The 13,629-nt window shown below is 48.7% G+C and overlaps 1 protein-coding gene across 2 annotated transcripts; it reads left to right on the top strand.

Annotated features, from left to right (window-relative positions):
* Nucleotides 1-456: 456 nt before the first annotated feature.
* Nucleotides 457-11,840, top strand: LOC137439760 (protein eva-1 homolog C). Of its 2 annotated transcripts, XM_068135823.2 has the most exons (8): nucleotides 468-635; nucleotides 1,077-1,300; nucleotides 1,456-1,579; nucleotides 1,715-1,885; nucleotides 8,162-8,305; nucleotides 8,455-8,751; nucleotides 10,066-10,164; nucleotides 10,248-11,840. In XM_068135823.2, exons 1-8 carry the CDS (start codon nucleotides 563-565, stop codon nucleotides 10,691-10,693), a joined length of 1,578 nt encoding a protein of 525 aa, XP_067991924.2. In that variant the 5' UTR covers nucleotides 468-562; the 3' UTR covers nucleotides 10,694-11,840. The 2 variants fall into 2 exon arrangements, with proteins under 2 accessions (XP_067991925.2, XP_067991924.2); XM_068135824.2 differs by lacking the exon at nucleotides 1,077-1,300 and having other exon boundaries at nucleotides 457-646.
* Nucleotides 11,841-13,629: the final 1,789 nt, after the last annotated feature.

Below are 13,629 nucleotides of genomic sequence, written 5' to 3' on the forward strand. Positions count from 1 at the left end.
AAGTTGTACTTTTTACAAGTTCCGTTCGTCTTGGTCCTCTTGAAATCCAACTGGAGACTCTTCTCCGGTTCAGGATAGTGGTGCAGGTGTAAGTTGCTTTGGGTAGTGGTGCAGATCTGGGTTCAGACAACACCGAGTTTGAAGCCACGAATGCGTCCATGATTGTTAACCTTAGTGTTTGTGTTGTACTTTAACCTTTAGGCCATTACTTTGGCCAATTTGCAATCTCCAATGTGTCCAGGATGTTGTTTGACCAGGTGAAGGCCAACTTATGGTCTTGCTCCGACTCTTTCTTAAGTAGTGAACCAGCACACTGCGTAGGAGACAGCCTCTGAAAAAGAATGAGAGAAAACGCAGTGCAGCGAGGGATGGGAAATCCACGCTTGTTGAATCGGCTGTTTACACAGGTTTTGGCCAAATGCCCCTTTTCCTGCGCGAGATTAGCCAAGCTGGGCTGGGCAGCGAGGAACGCGCGGAGACTCCGGCAAATGGCGCCGCTGAAATGTAGCTCTGCTGGTGGACGCGGCGAGGGCTCGTGGTGGTGGTGGTAAGGGGCACGGTGATGGAGTGGATGAGGACCTGCACGTGCTTTGCTCTCCTCGTGAGTGTCACCGCCAGCACGAGGACCGCGCAAGGTGGGTCTCAGGTGGGGATACCTCTTTAAAGCTCTCAATATTCATCGTAACCACACGTTTATACACAATTGTTACAAACTTTGAAACATTGACTGGATTTATTTATTTATTCCCCCCAAAATAAATGCTTACGTCACCGCTTCACAAACCTGGTGTTGGCCTCATGGTTAGGGTGGCGGGTTTGGGATCCGAAAGTCCTGAGTTCGAATGCCTTTGAATTAACGCCAGGTGTGGTTGACTCAGCCTGTTCATCCTTCCGAGGTCGGCAAGATGAGTACCAGGTAACTGTTTATAGAGAGGCATTGCATCAGCGGCAGACGCGCACACAGAAAGATGATGCAACCAGCAGCCGGGTGGCTGCACACGAACCACCCACCACCACCACCGTTTCACAAAGCGTTCCTAAAAATTCGACGGTCTGCTTGTTCCCGAAATTCCCAGACTTTCTCTCCCGGGCTTTGCTCACCTTTTCCCTGCGCACCTGTCCCGCGCAAGTTGCCTCTCTGCGCTGTACCCGCTCCACCGCCATCGTGATCCACTCCGCGTCGTACAAACCGCCGAGCCCGAGAGAGCCGCTCTGTCTCGGAAGGGAGAGTGCGCCGCTCGCGACGAGCATCGTGCGGAGTACGGCGGACGCGGATTGCTCGGTCCCAGGTGCACTGCAGGTAACAGAAAACCAGAATGGCAGCCGTTTGCATCCAAGTCGGCAAGTTGTCCATTTTAATTTGACAGTTTACATTTTGCAAAATGAAATGAGGAGAGGAGGATTCTTACATTGTGAAAGTTCTCTCAATTCATTGTTCCTCCTTGTTAAACCAAGTACGTGGTCTTCGAATGCCAAGACCGCAGGCGCTGCGACCTCTTCATCTCGAACACGACCTTCGGCCATGATCCTTGTCCTGGGGTCCTCAAGGTCCTCACGCTTCATTATCACTGCCGACCAGGTAGGCTCCGCTCCACCAAGCTTTGGCAGCCACAACAATGACGTCACTGGCAATCGGTGCAGTTGTGGTTGGTCCACGGATTTGTCATTTACATGTCATGAGACACGCTTTGAGGTGGTAACATGTGTCGTGCAGTCGAGCTGCGGAGTCGCATCGCCTGCGAGCCCGGGAAGGTGCGTTTGCGGTGTCCACGTGGATCCCTGGTCGTTCCTCAACACGCCGAGTTCGGGCGATCTCCGACCACGGGTCTTCATTGTACCACCGGGCACGCCGGAGACGGCCATGATCGTCCACAGCATTTGCGGGGTGAGTCCGATCAAAAGGAACACGACTTTTTAAAATTCCTCAATTTAGATGTGGTCGATGTCGATCTATACCGACGCAAATTAGAAGAGGAAGAGCATGAAAGGAAATTGAAAGAGTATGGAAATTGGAGGGAGGGGGAGAGAGAGGAGGATGGAGGATGAGAATGAGAGATGGAAATAGGAGAAGGACGATGAGAATTCGGGGGAGAGGATGGGAGAGGGAGTGGGTGATGATAATTGGTGGGAGAGGAGGGGAAAGGGTGGGAATGGGAGAGGGAGTGGGTGATGATAATTGGTGGGAGAGGAATGTGAGGGAGAGGAGGGGAAAGGGTGGGAGAGGGAGTGGGTGATGAGAATTGGTGGGAGAGGAATGTGAGGGAGAGGAGGGGAAAGGGTGGGAGAGGGAATGGGTGATGAGAATTGGTGGGAGAGGGAGTGGGTGATGATAATTGGTGGGAGAGGAATGTGAGGGAGAGGAGGGGAAAGGGTGGGAGAGGGAGAGGGTGATGATAATTGGTGGGAGAGGAATGTGAGGGAGAGGAGGGGAAAGGGTGGGAGAGGGAGTGGGTGATGAGAATTGGTGGGAGAGGGAGTGGGTGATGAGAATTGGTGGGAGAGGGAGTGGGTGATGAGAATTAGTGGGAGATGAATGGGAGGGGAGAGGGTGGGAATGGGAAGGGAGAGGTTGATGAGAATTAGTGGGAGATGAATGGGAGCGGCGAGGGTGGGAATGGGAAGGGAGAGGGTGATGAGAATTCGTGGGAGATGAATGGGAGCGGCGAGGGTGGGAATGGGAAGGGAGAGGGTGATGAGAATTAGTGGGAGATGAATGGGAGCGGCGAGGGTGGGAATGGGAAGGGAGAGGGTGATGAGAATTAGTGGGAGATGAATGGGAGCGGCGAGGGTGGGAATGGGAAGGGAGAGGGTGATGAGAATTAGTGGGAGATGAATGGGAGCGGCGAGGGTGGGAATGGGAAGGGAGAGGGTGATGAGAATTAGTGGGAGATGAATGGGAGCGGCGAGGGTGGGAATGGGAAGGGAGAGGGTGATGAGAATTAGTGGGAGATGAATGGGAGGGGAGAGGGTAGGAATTGAATGGGAGGGGAGAAGGTAGGAATTGAATGGGAGGGGAGAAGGTAGGAATTGAATGGGAGGGGAGAGGGTAGGAATTGAATGGGAGGGGAGAGGGTAGGAATTGAATGGGAGGGGAGAGGGTAGGAATGGGAAGGGAGAGGGTGATGAGAATTAGTGGGAGACGAATGTGAGGGGAGGGTGGGAATGGGAAGGGAGAGGGTGATGAGAATTAGTGGGAGATGAATGTGAGGGGAGAGGGTGGGAATGGGAAGGGAGAGGGTGATGAGAATTAGTGGGAGATGAATGGGAGCGGCGAGGGTAGGAATGGGAAGGGAGAGGGTGATGAGAATTAGTGGGAGATGAATGGGAGCGGCGAGGGTAGGAATTGAATGGGAAGGGAGAAGGTAGGAATTGAATGGGAGGGGAGAGGGTAGGAATTGAATGGGAGGGGAGAAGGTAGAAATTGAATGGGAGGGGAGAGGGTTGGAATTGAATGGGAGGGGAGAGGGTAGGAATTGAATGGGAGGGGAGAGGGTTGGAATTGAATGGGAGGGGAGAGGGTAGGAATTGAATGGGAGGGGAGAGGGTAGGAATTGAATGGGAGGGGAGAGGGTAGGAATTGAATGGGAGGGGAGAGGGTAGGAATGGGAAGGGAGAGGGTGATGAGAATTAGTGGGAGATGAATGTGAGGGGAGAGGGTGGGAATGGGAAGGGAGAGGGTGATGAGAATTAGTGGGAGATGAATGGGAGCGGCGAGGGTAGGAATTGAATGGGAGGGGAGAAGGTAGGAATTGAATGGGAGGGGAGAGGGTAGGAATTGAATTGAATGTGAGGGGAGAGGGTAGGAATTGAATGGGACGGGAGAGGGTAGGAATTGAATGGGAGGGGAAAGGGTAGGAATTGAATGGAACGGGAGAGGGTAGGAATTGAATGGGAGGGGAAAGGGTAGGAATTGAATGGGACGGGAGAGGGTAGGAATTGAATGGGAGGGGAGAGGGTAGGAATTGAATTGAATGGGATGGGAGAGGGTAGGAATTGAATGGGATGGGAGAGGGTAGGAATTGAATGGGAGGGGAAAGGGTAGGAATTGAATGGGATGGGAGAGGGTAGGAATTGAATGGGAGGGGAGAGGGTAGGAATTGAATTGAATGGGATGGGAGAGGGTAGGAATTGAATGGGATGGGAGAGGGTAGGAATTGAATGGGAGGGGAGAGGGTAGGAATTGAATGGAACGGGAGAGGGTAGGAATTGAATGGGAGGGGAAAGGGTAGGAATTGAATGGGACGGGAGAGGGTAGGAATTGAATGGAACGGGAGAGGGTAGTAATTGAATGGGAGGGGAAAGGGTAGGAATTGAATGGGAGGGGAAAGGGTAGGAATTGAATGGGACGGGAGAGGGTAGGAATTGAATGGGAGGGGAAAGGGTAGGAATTGAATGGGAGGGGAAAGGGTAGGAATTGAATGGGACGGGAGAGGGTAGGAATTGAATGGGAGGGGAAAGGGTAGGAATTGAATGGGATGGGAGAGGGTAGGAATTGAATGGGAGGGGAAAGGGTAGGAATTGAATGGGATGGGAGAGGGTAGGAATTGAATGGGAGGGGAGAGGGTAGGAATTGAATTGAATGGGATGGGAGAGGGTAGGAATTGAATGGGATGGGAGAGGGTAGGAATTGAATGGGAGGGGAGAGGGTAGGAATTGAATGGAACGGGAGAGGGTAGGAATTGAATGGGAGGGGAAAGGGTAGGAATTGAATGGGACGGGAGAGGGTAGGAATTGAATGGAACGGGAGAGGGTAGTAATTGAATGGGAGGGGAAAGGGTAGGAATTGAATGGGACGGGAGAGGGTAGGAATTGAATGGGAGGGGAAAGGGTAGGAATTGAATGGGAGGGGAAAGGGTAGGAATTGAATGGGATGGGAGAGGGTAGGAATTGAATGGGAGGGGAAAGGGTAGGAATTGAATGGGAGGGGAAAGGGTAGGAATTGAATGGGAGGGGAAAGGGTAGGAATTGAATGGGACGGGAGAGGGTAGGAATTGAATGGGACGGGAGAGGGTAGGAATTGAATGGGACGGGAGAGGGTAGGAATTGAATGGGACGGGAGAGGGTAGGAATTGAATGGGACGGGAGAGGGTAGGAATTGAATGGGACGGGAGAGGGTAGGAATTGAATGGGACGGGAGAGGGTAGGAATTGAATGGGACGGGAGAGGGTAGGAATTGAATGGGACGGGAGAGGGTAGGAATTGAATGGGACGGGAGAGGGTAGGAATTGAATGGGAGGGGAGAGTGTAGGAATTGAATGGGATGGGAGAGGGTAGGAATTGAATGGGAGGGGAGAGGGTAGGAATTGAATGGGAGGGGAGAGGGTAGGAATTGAATGGGAGGGGAGAGGGTAGGAATTGAATGGGAGGGGAGAGGGTAGGAATTGAATGGGACGGGAGAGGGTAGGAATTGAATGGGACGGGAGAGGGTAGGAATTGAATGGGAGGGGAGAGGGTAGGAATTGAATGGGATGGGAGAGGGTAGGAATTGAATGGGAGGGGAAAGGGTAGGAATTGAATGGGATGGGAGAGGGTAGGAATTGAATGGGAGGGGAAAGGGTAGGAATTGAATGGGACGGGAGAGGGTAGGAATTGAATGGGAGGGGAAAGGGTAGGAATTGAATGGGAGGGGAAAGGGTAGGAATTGAATGGGAGGGGAAAGGGTAGGAATTGAATGGGAGGGGAAAGGGTAGGAATTGAATGGGATGGGAGAGGGTAGGAATTGAATGGGAGGGGAAAGGGTAGGAATTGAATGGGAGGGGAAACGGTAGGAATTGAATGGGACGGGAGAGGGTAGGAATTGAATGGGAGGGGAGAGGGTAGGAATTGAATGGAACGGGAGAGGGTAGGAATTGAATGCGACGGGAGAGGGTAGGAATTGAATGGGAGGGGAAAGGGTAGGAATTGAATGGGAGGGGAAAGGGTAGGAATTGAATGGGATGGGAGAGGGTAGGAATTGAATGGGAGGGGAAAGGGTAGGAATTGAATGGGAGTGGAAAGGGTAGGAATTGAATGGGAGGGGAAAGGGTAGGAATTGAATGGGATGGGAGAGGGTAGGAATTGAATGGGAGGGGAGAGGGTAGGAATTGAATGGAACGGGAGAGGGTAGGAATTGAATGGGACGGGAGAGGGTAGGAATTGAATGGGACGGGAGAGGGTAGGAATTGAATGGGAGGGGAGAGGGTAGGAATTGAATGGGAGGGGAGAGTGTAGGAATTGAATGGGATGGGAGAGGGTAGGAATTGAATGGGATGGGAGAGGGTAGGAATTGAATGGGATGGGAGAGGGTAGGAATTGAATGGGAGGGGAAAGGGTAGGAATTGAATGGGAGGGGAAAGGGTAGGAATTGAATGGGATGGGAGAGGGTAGGAATTGAATGGGAGGGGAAAGGGTAGGAATTGAATGGGACGGGAGAGGGTAGGAATTGAATGGGAGGGGAAAGGGTAGGAATTGAATGGGAGGGGAAAGGGTAGGAATTGAATGGGATGGGAGAGTGTAGGAATTGAATGGGAGGGGAGAGGGTAGGAATTGAATGGAACGGGAGAGGGTAGGAATTGAATGGGACGGGAGAGGGTAGGAATTGAATGGGAGGGGAGAGGGTAGGAATTGAATGGGAGGGGAGAGGGTAGGAATTGAATGGGACGGGAGAGGGTAGGAATTGAATGGGACGGGAGAGGGTAGGAATTGAATGGGAGGGGAGAGGGTAGGAATTTAATGGGACGGGAGAGGGTAGGAATTGAATGGGACGGGAGAGGGTAGTAATTGAATGGGAGGGGAGAGGGTAGGAATTGAATGGGACGGGAGAGGGTAGGAATTGAATGGGATGGGAGAGGGTAGGAATTCAATGGGAGGGGAGAGCGTAGGAATTGAATGGGACGGGAGAGGGTAGGAATTGAATGGGAGGGGAGAGGGTAGGAATTGAATGGGATGGGAGAGGGTAGGAATTGAATGGGACGGGAGAGGGTAGGAATTGAATGGGAGGGGAAAGGGTTGGAATTGAATGGGACGGGAGAGGGTAGGAATTGAATGGGACGGGAGAGGGTAGAAATTGAATGGGAGGGGAAAGGGTAGGAATTGAATGGGACGGGAGAGGGTAGGAATTGAATGGGACGGGAGAGGGTAGGAATTGAATGGGACGGGAGAGGGTAGGAATTGAATGGGATGGGAGAGGCTAGGAATTGAATGGGACGGGAGAGGGTAGGAATTGAATGGGATGGGAGAGGCTAGGAATTGAATGGGACGGGAGAGGGTAGGAATTGAATGGGAGGGGAGAGGGTAGGAATTGAATGGGACAGGAGAGGGTAGGAATTGAATGGGAGGGGAGAGGGTAGGAATTGAATGGGAGGGGAGAGGGTAGGAATTGAATGGGACGGGAGAGGGTAGGAATTGAATGGGACGGGAGAGGGTAGGAATTGAATGGGAGGGGAGAGCGTAGGAATTGAATGGGACGGGAGAGGATAGGAAGTGTGAGGGTGAGAATGTGAGGGGTGATGATGGGAAGTGTGAAGGTGGGGATGGGAGGGTTGAGGGAGGATGGGAAGTGTGAGGGAGAGAATGGGAGGGGTGAGGAAGGATGGGAAGTGTGAGGGTGAGAATCGGAGGGTTGAGGGAGGATGGGAAGTGTGAGGGAGAGAATGGGAGGGGTGAGGAAGGATGGGAAGTGTGAGGGTGAGAATGGGAGAATTGAGGGAGGATGGGAAGCGTGAAAGTGAGAATGGGAGGGAGGATGGGAAGGCTTAGGGTGAGAATGGGAGTTGTGAGGATGGGATAGGAGGATGAGAATTAGTGGGAGAGAGTAGGAATGGAATGGGGGGGTTGGCAATGGATGTGGGTTGGGGGAGTGGAGAGCAATGGGAATGGCAGGGGTGGAAAAAAAAGAGTGGAAAGTGGGTTTGCGGGAGTGGAGTGGGACGTGAGTGGGATAGGTGAGAGTGGGGATGGGGAGGGTTGGGACTGGAGTGGGACGGGTGGAGGATGGGAATGCTTATGGCTTGCGTTATTTTTGTGTTATTCCTGAATCAGCCACACGTGAATATTGGGATCGATTCTGATGGAATGAAAACAAACCAAAATTAGGAATATTTATTAAACGTGTAAATAAATGAAAATAAAAGTTCCCTTCGAAGAGTAAAGTGTGGTACAATCACGTGTGTTCTATTTGCAGATTGCCAATCCACCCAGGCCTTGAGCATCGTCACATCTCGGTGCCTCGGGCGATCCAAGTGCCCTTTATACGCCTCATCGCACATCTTCGGAGACCCTTGTCCTTTTGGCACATGGAAGCGTCTCTTTGTCATCTACTACTGTGGTGAGACCTTGAATGAGGTCCGATATCGGTCCTTAGACTTGAGGAATCTCCAAATGAATGGCTAATAAATGTTCAAACACGATTAATTACCCTCGTTCCTGATTGCATCATCTTTCTGCATTACCGTCATGTTTTCTGGCTGGGTGCAGTTCCTGTTCGTGTTCTCGACGAGGCTGGCATCCACCGGGACGAAACTTCTGTCCTCACCTCGCATCCCTCAATCGCCGCTCCCCTAACAAGCATCTCCCTTCACTCCACAGAAGCTCGTCTCGCCTCGTCGGACCATCGGATGAACTCGACAGCAAACTCAACCTCAAAATGGCTAAGCACAGAGGGATGGGGATTTAACCCACCGCCGGATCTCTCATCCACACCGTACCTTTCCCCATCGACCATTGCACCATCCACGAGGCTTCGGTGGATCTCACCTCGTACAATCTGGCAAGGTAATCTCGTGCATTATCAAAAGAACAACAGGTGAAACAGCCACATTTAATTAAGGGCCACGATGAGCTTTTCTGTGAGTTAAGGCGCACACACACACGCACACACACACACACACACCTTTTCGCAAGTCTGTTCCTCACCCATCGAATCATTAATTGAACACTAGCAGAAGTACCCGGTGTTGCCGGGTGGGGAAAGGAGGGGGGAGGGGGAGGGGGAGATGGAGAGAGGGGGAAGGGGGGGGAGGCAGGAGAGGGAGTTCATTTATATGCTGGTGGGTGAATGTGGCGTTCATCACGTTTCTGAGTTAAGTGTGATGCTGATCAGGAAGAAGAAGAAGCCATACTACCAACTTCGTACACTTCCAGAATTGTTCGATTTATTTGAATTCAAATGTCTGGTGATTGTTTTGTATTTATTTATGCGAATGTGTAGTTGTATATAACTATCATTAATTTTAAAAGGCTTCCGCACGATCGAGCGATTTTTATTTTATTTATTTATTTATGTATTTCTTTTTAAACAAGAAAAACGATTTTTTTAAATTTTTTTTTTGTTGGTGCATAAAACACTCCCAGGCACTCACTGATGAACTTCTGAAAGTTTGACGAAGATCCATTCAGCCATCTCTGAGAAAAATGGCGACAGACACACACACACATCTCTCTTATATATACACAAAGAATTAAGTTAAGCACCCCTACACAACGAATTAAGGTAAGCACCCCCTAATATATATTCTTTGTGTATATGTATACATTGGCATATATTCTAAGGTATGTGAGATCAAATAATGATTGGTATGACATTAGCAATTATCCATTGATGAAATTGAGTGATCAAAGTGAAAAAAAGTGATTGGTTGAGTCAGTGATCCGATCACGTGGGTCCTACACACGTTATTGACGCAAAGATCGCTAGAGGTCTTCTCAGAACAATGACTGTACGTTAGAAAACATAAACGTCATCCACACTGTCCGTGATGGACCTATAGCTCCATACTTAAATTGAGGTGAAAATATGCCTAAAATTCCCAAAAAATTTCACCTTAAATTATTCAGAATAAAATATTGAAAACGGCATGATTGTTATGTTTTTATGTGACCATAATATCACTTCTCCAGAAAATATAGCAATATCATGGGTATATTACACTGTTTTGACGACAACAAACTTGTAATGTGCGAGGTTGTAAAAAAACGGGGGGGGTGCTTAACTTAATTCTTTGTGTATAGTAGATTAACGGCTCGCCCTAAATCATTACAAAATTTAAAGGATGTATATGACACAACCTGCTTCTGCTCTTTTTACAGGACGAATGTCAAAGGCCACGCAAAACCCATTGCAAACCAGGATTGGACATTCTGACCTGCTGGTGACTAGCTCCCTGGCAAGCTTTGGAACCCTGGCAGGTAAGGTTTACACAGTAAGAGGAAGAAGGAGAAGAAGAAGGGCAAGATTTGTAAAATGCTTGTGTGTGTACTTGTGGTGACAGGAAACTTTGAGTGTGCTCTCCTGTCATTCATGGCCGGTGTTTGTCTGGGTTTGCTGCTCACCCTGGCCGCTTTGCTGCCCACGGCTACCCCGTGGCAAGGAGGGACAAAGCACAAGCCTGCGACAGACGGCCGCTCCTACAGGAGAGGCTCGCGTGACAAGGTGAGCGACGAGGACGGAGACAGCGATTACAGTTCGTCTGCCTCCTCTCTGCTTCCACGGTATCCCAATTCGCCTTGCGTGGCCCTCGCTTCTGCACCCAAGGAATGTGAGACTCGACCCCCCACAGAAATGGAGCTCGTCGAAAGGCTCGAGCGACGAGACCGCATTTTGACAGAGATTTGGTTGAGCAGTGGTGATAGAGGAGGTGTGTGCAACACTGCCCGGTTCCCATGTCCTCCACCAAAACCCGACTTGTCGTCGTACGCAGAATCCTCCGTCATTTAGCCGCATCTGGTTCCGGCTCTTTGCGTTTGAGAGCGTGAGACAAATGGAATGAGACAGGAAGAATTTGTTTACTCTCTCTCTCTCTCTCTCGGAATTGGTTGGCAAAAGATGAAAAGCAATGGGTCGAGCAACACCGGGGAAGCGTGGCGTATCCGTGCTGACGTAGGAGCTTGGCCTGGGAGGGAAATGGAGCAACAATTCTCGGATACAGAACGTCCAACGCAACTGGAAGCTCGTCAGGACCAAAGTGCACAACGGAGCAGGTGGATCCATGCGCAAACGTCACGTCTTGTACTCCAAAGCTCTCCCTGGCCCATCGAGCTTTTGCTCATCGGACGAGGCAACCTTTGACTTTGGGCAGACATCCAGACATTCCAGAGGGCTGGGTGCAGTGGAAAAACACCAAGTATGAGGTCCGTTTGGAGCAATTATCGTGACTTTTCATCTTCCCTCAAACCAAAGTGAAGACACCACAACCTCACGTCCACTTGCAGAATCTTTCCTGTGGATATTTAAGATTTTCGTGCAACAAAGAAAAGCTCGAAGTTGCAGGTTTTCTTCGCTCGGTTAACGCTTAGATCGCGTGGAGATGATCCGAACCGTGATCGAAGCTCACCAAGCACAGCGGGGAATGTGCACAGATGGACAATCACGAATCCGACGGAAAGGGGGAAATTCACAAGGTTGTTCCATTGTTTCGTTTCCCGAAATTAACAATCAAAAACCCTCACCGGCGATGAATTAATAGATCGTTGCCTTGCAATATCAAAACGTCGACGTCAACGTTTGACCGTGTGGTAACCTTCTGGGCCTGTGATCAAACTCGATTTAGTTTTCGCCAAAACTTTTCAGAGGTTTTATGCTTGGAAGGCCATCTGTGTGTGGTTCTTCTTAGCTCGACAACAAAGACCCCTCCTTTGAGGGGATGTTATGGTGGATCTCACCTGTCCATGCACACGCTGAGGTCATACATTTTACGGTGATGTTAGAACATGCTTACGGCTGCTGGTACCAAAGTTAGGAAACCCACTCTCCCATTCCTGAGATGATCAAACTTTACAGTGCATTGTGAGCATTTTAATATTCAAGTGTACTCTAAAAATGTCGTTTTATATTTGTTTGGTTTGTGAATAAAACATGAAACTCATTTTGGACAAAAAGCAATCTTTCCAAAAACACAGCGAACGTTCATTACCTCCGCTACCGAAGGTGGACGGAGATTATGTGTTCACACGTTCGGTTTGTGCCAAGGACGAATTGATTAGATTTTGGTGAAGATCCGGATCCTAGAATTTTATTAAGTGATTCTTCACTAGAGAGAGATGGGGCCAAAAACGATACATGGCACAATATCTCAAAAAGTTGTGGATGGGCTATGGCAAAACTTGGTGGATGAGTTGGCTATGTGACAAGAACAAGCCGATTAGATGTTGGTTGAGGTTCGGATGAAGATCCGGCCTACCAGTGGAATACAAAGTATAAATTGTTCAGCATGACAGATATATGCGCTCCACTGAGTGCTGTTCAATATATATTATATATATAATGACTGATATATATACATATACATACACAATTGCACACCTATATAATTATATATATATATCTGTTCCTCACCCTAATTATAATCACCGATCAAACAGTAATGGTATTACATCAACATTGTGCAACAACACAACAACATTACATTAACAACAAGAAAAAGAGCAATCAGAGATTGCAAACCCTCACCAGGATGTATTTTCAGTGGTTCTTAAGACTTTTGTGTTAAAACAAATATGGCAGCCGAACCACGTGACCGATGACGTCATCATTCTTTTCTAAAATAATTTATTCCTAGATGATGCTCAATAAATTTCATCTTGATCGGATGAAGTTTTGTACTTGTTGAATTATGACGTCATAATGGAGGCACCTATAACATCATCATTAACATATTTTATTCCCCATTGAGAGTTCTTTACAATGAGCCATGGCTCAATTTTTTCTATTCAGCACTTTCGGAGATATAGAGGTGCAACGTTTTTCGGTTTTTCCAAGATGGCGGCCGAACCACATGACCTATGACGTCATAATTATCATTATAAAATTATACAGGTGGAGGTGCACCTATGGTGAAAATTTCCTGTCAATCAGACCACAGACCAACGGTTGCAGAGAAAATCATATTTATTCTGTGCGGACAAACAGACAAATGCAATACCCTCTCCTCAGGCGAGGGTAACATATTACAAGATCAGGTGTGCAAAGTGAAAGGCAAGTGGGTATCTGTTAACCGGAAGTGAGTGGTGAAAGGGCATATACCGCCTCTACGCATTACAAAAGGACAATCAACACATTAAAATGAATCGTTTTGATGAGAGCTGAAATCTAGAGTAATAAATGTGCATCAAAATAACCAGGATTTAAAAAAAGGAGAGGAATCTTCAGCAATGGAGTAATCCCAGTCCAGGGCACTTCGACCTTTCATTACAGAGAAAGTGAAACAACCAGTACCTTGTCCGGCATCCATACCAGACTGGCGTACACTTCCATTGGCAGGATAATTTACAAATTTGGCAAAGTTTTGGAAACAAGTCCTCATGCACACTTCTTAAATCGAGGTCAACCACAAGGTGAGCTTTGCTTTATTTTAAAATCTAACTGGAACACTCTTTGACGTCATGACGTCGACCTATATGCCTCCACCCACATTATTACATCATTTTAAACTTATATACCAAATTTGATTTAAATCCATTCAGCTGTTCTCAAGTTATCACGTTTTTACCCAACATGACCTGTGACCTCTTCATGCCATAGTCCAATCAGTTCATCTTTGCATCATATTGTTATGTTTCTGGGGGTAGGTGATGACATACCATAGTGGAGATGATAGGTTTGTGTAGGGTAGCATGGACTTTGGATGCGTAGGAACCAATCTCAATGTATGTAAG

The sequence above is a fragment of the Myxine glutinosa genome, chromosome 14, assembly GCF_964187855.1.
Source record: "Myxine glutinosa chromosome 14, kmMyxGlut1.1, whole genome shotgun sequence".
Lineage (NCBI taxonomy): Eukaryota > Metazoa > Chordata > Myxini > Myxiniformes > Myxinidae > Myxine > Myxine glutinosa.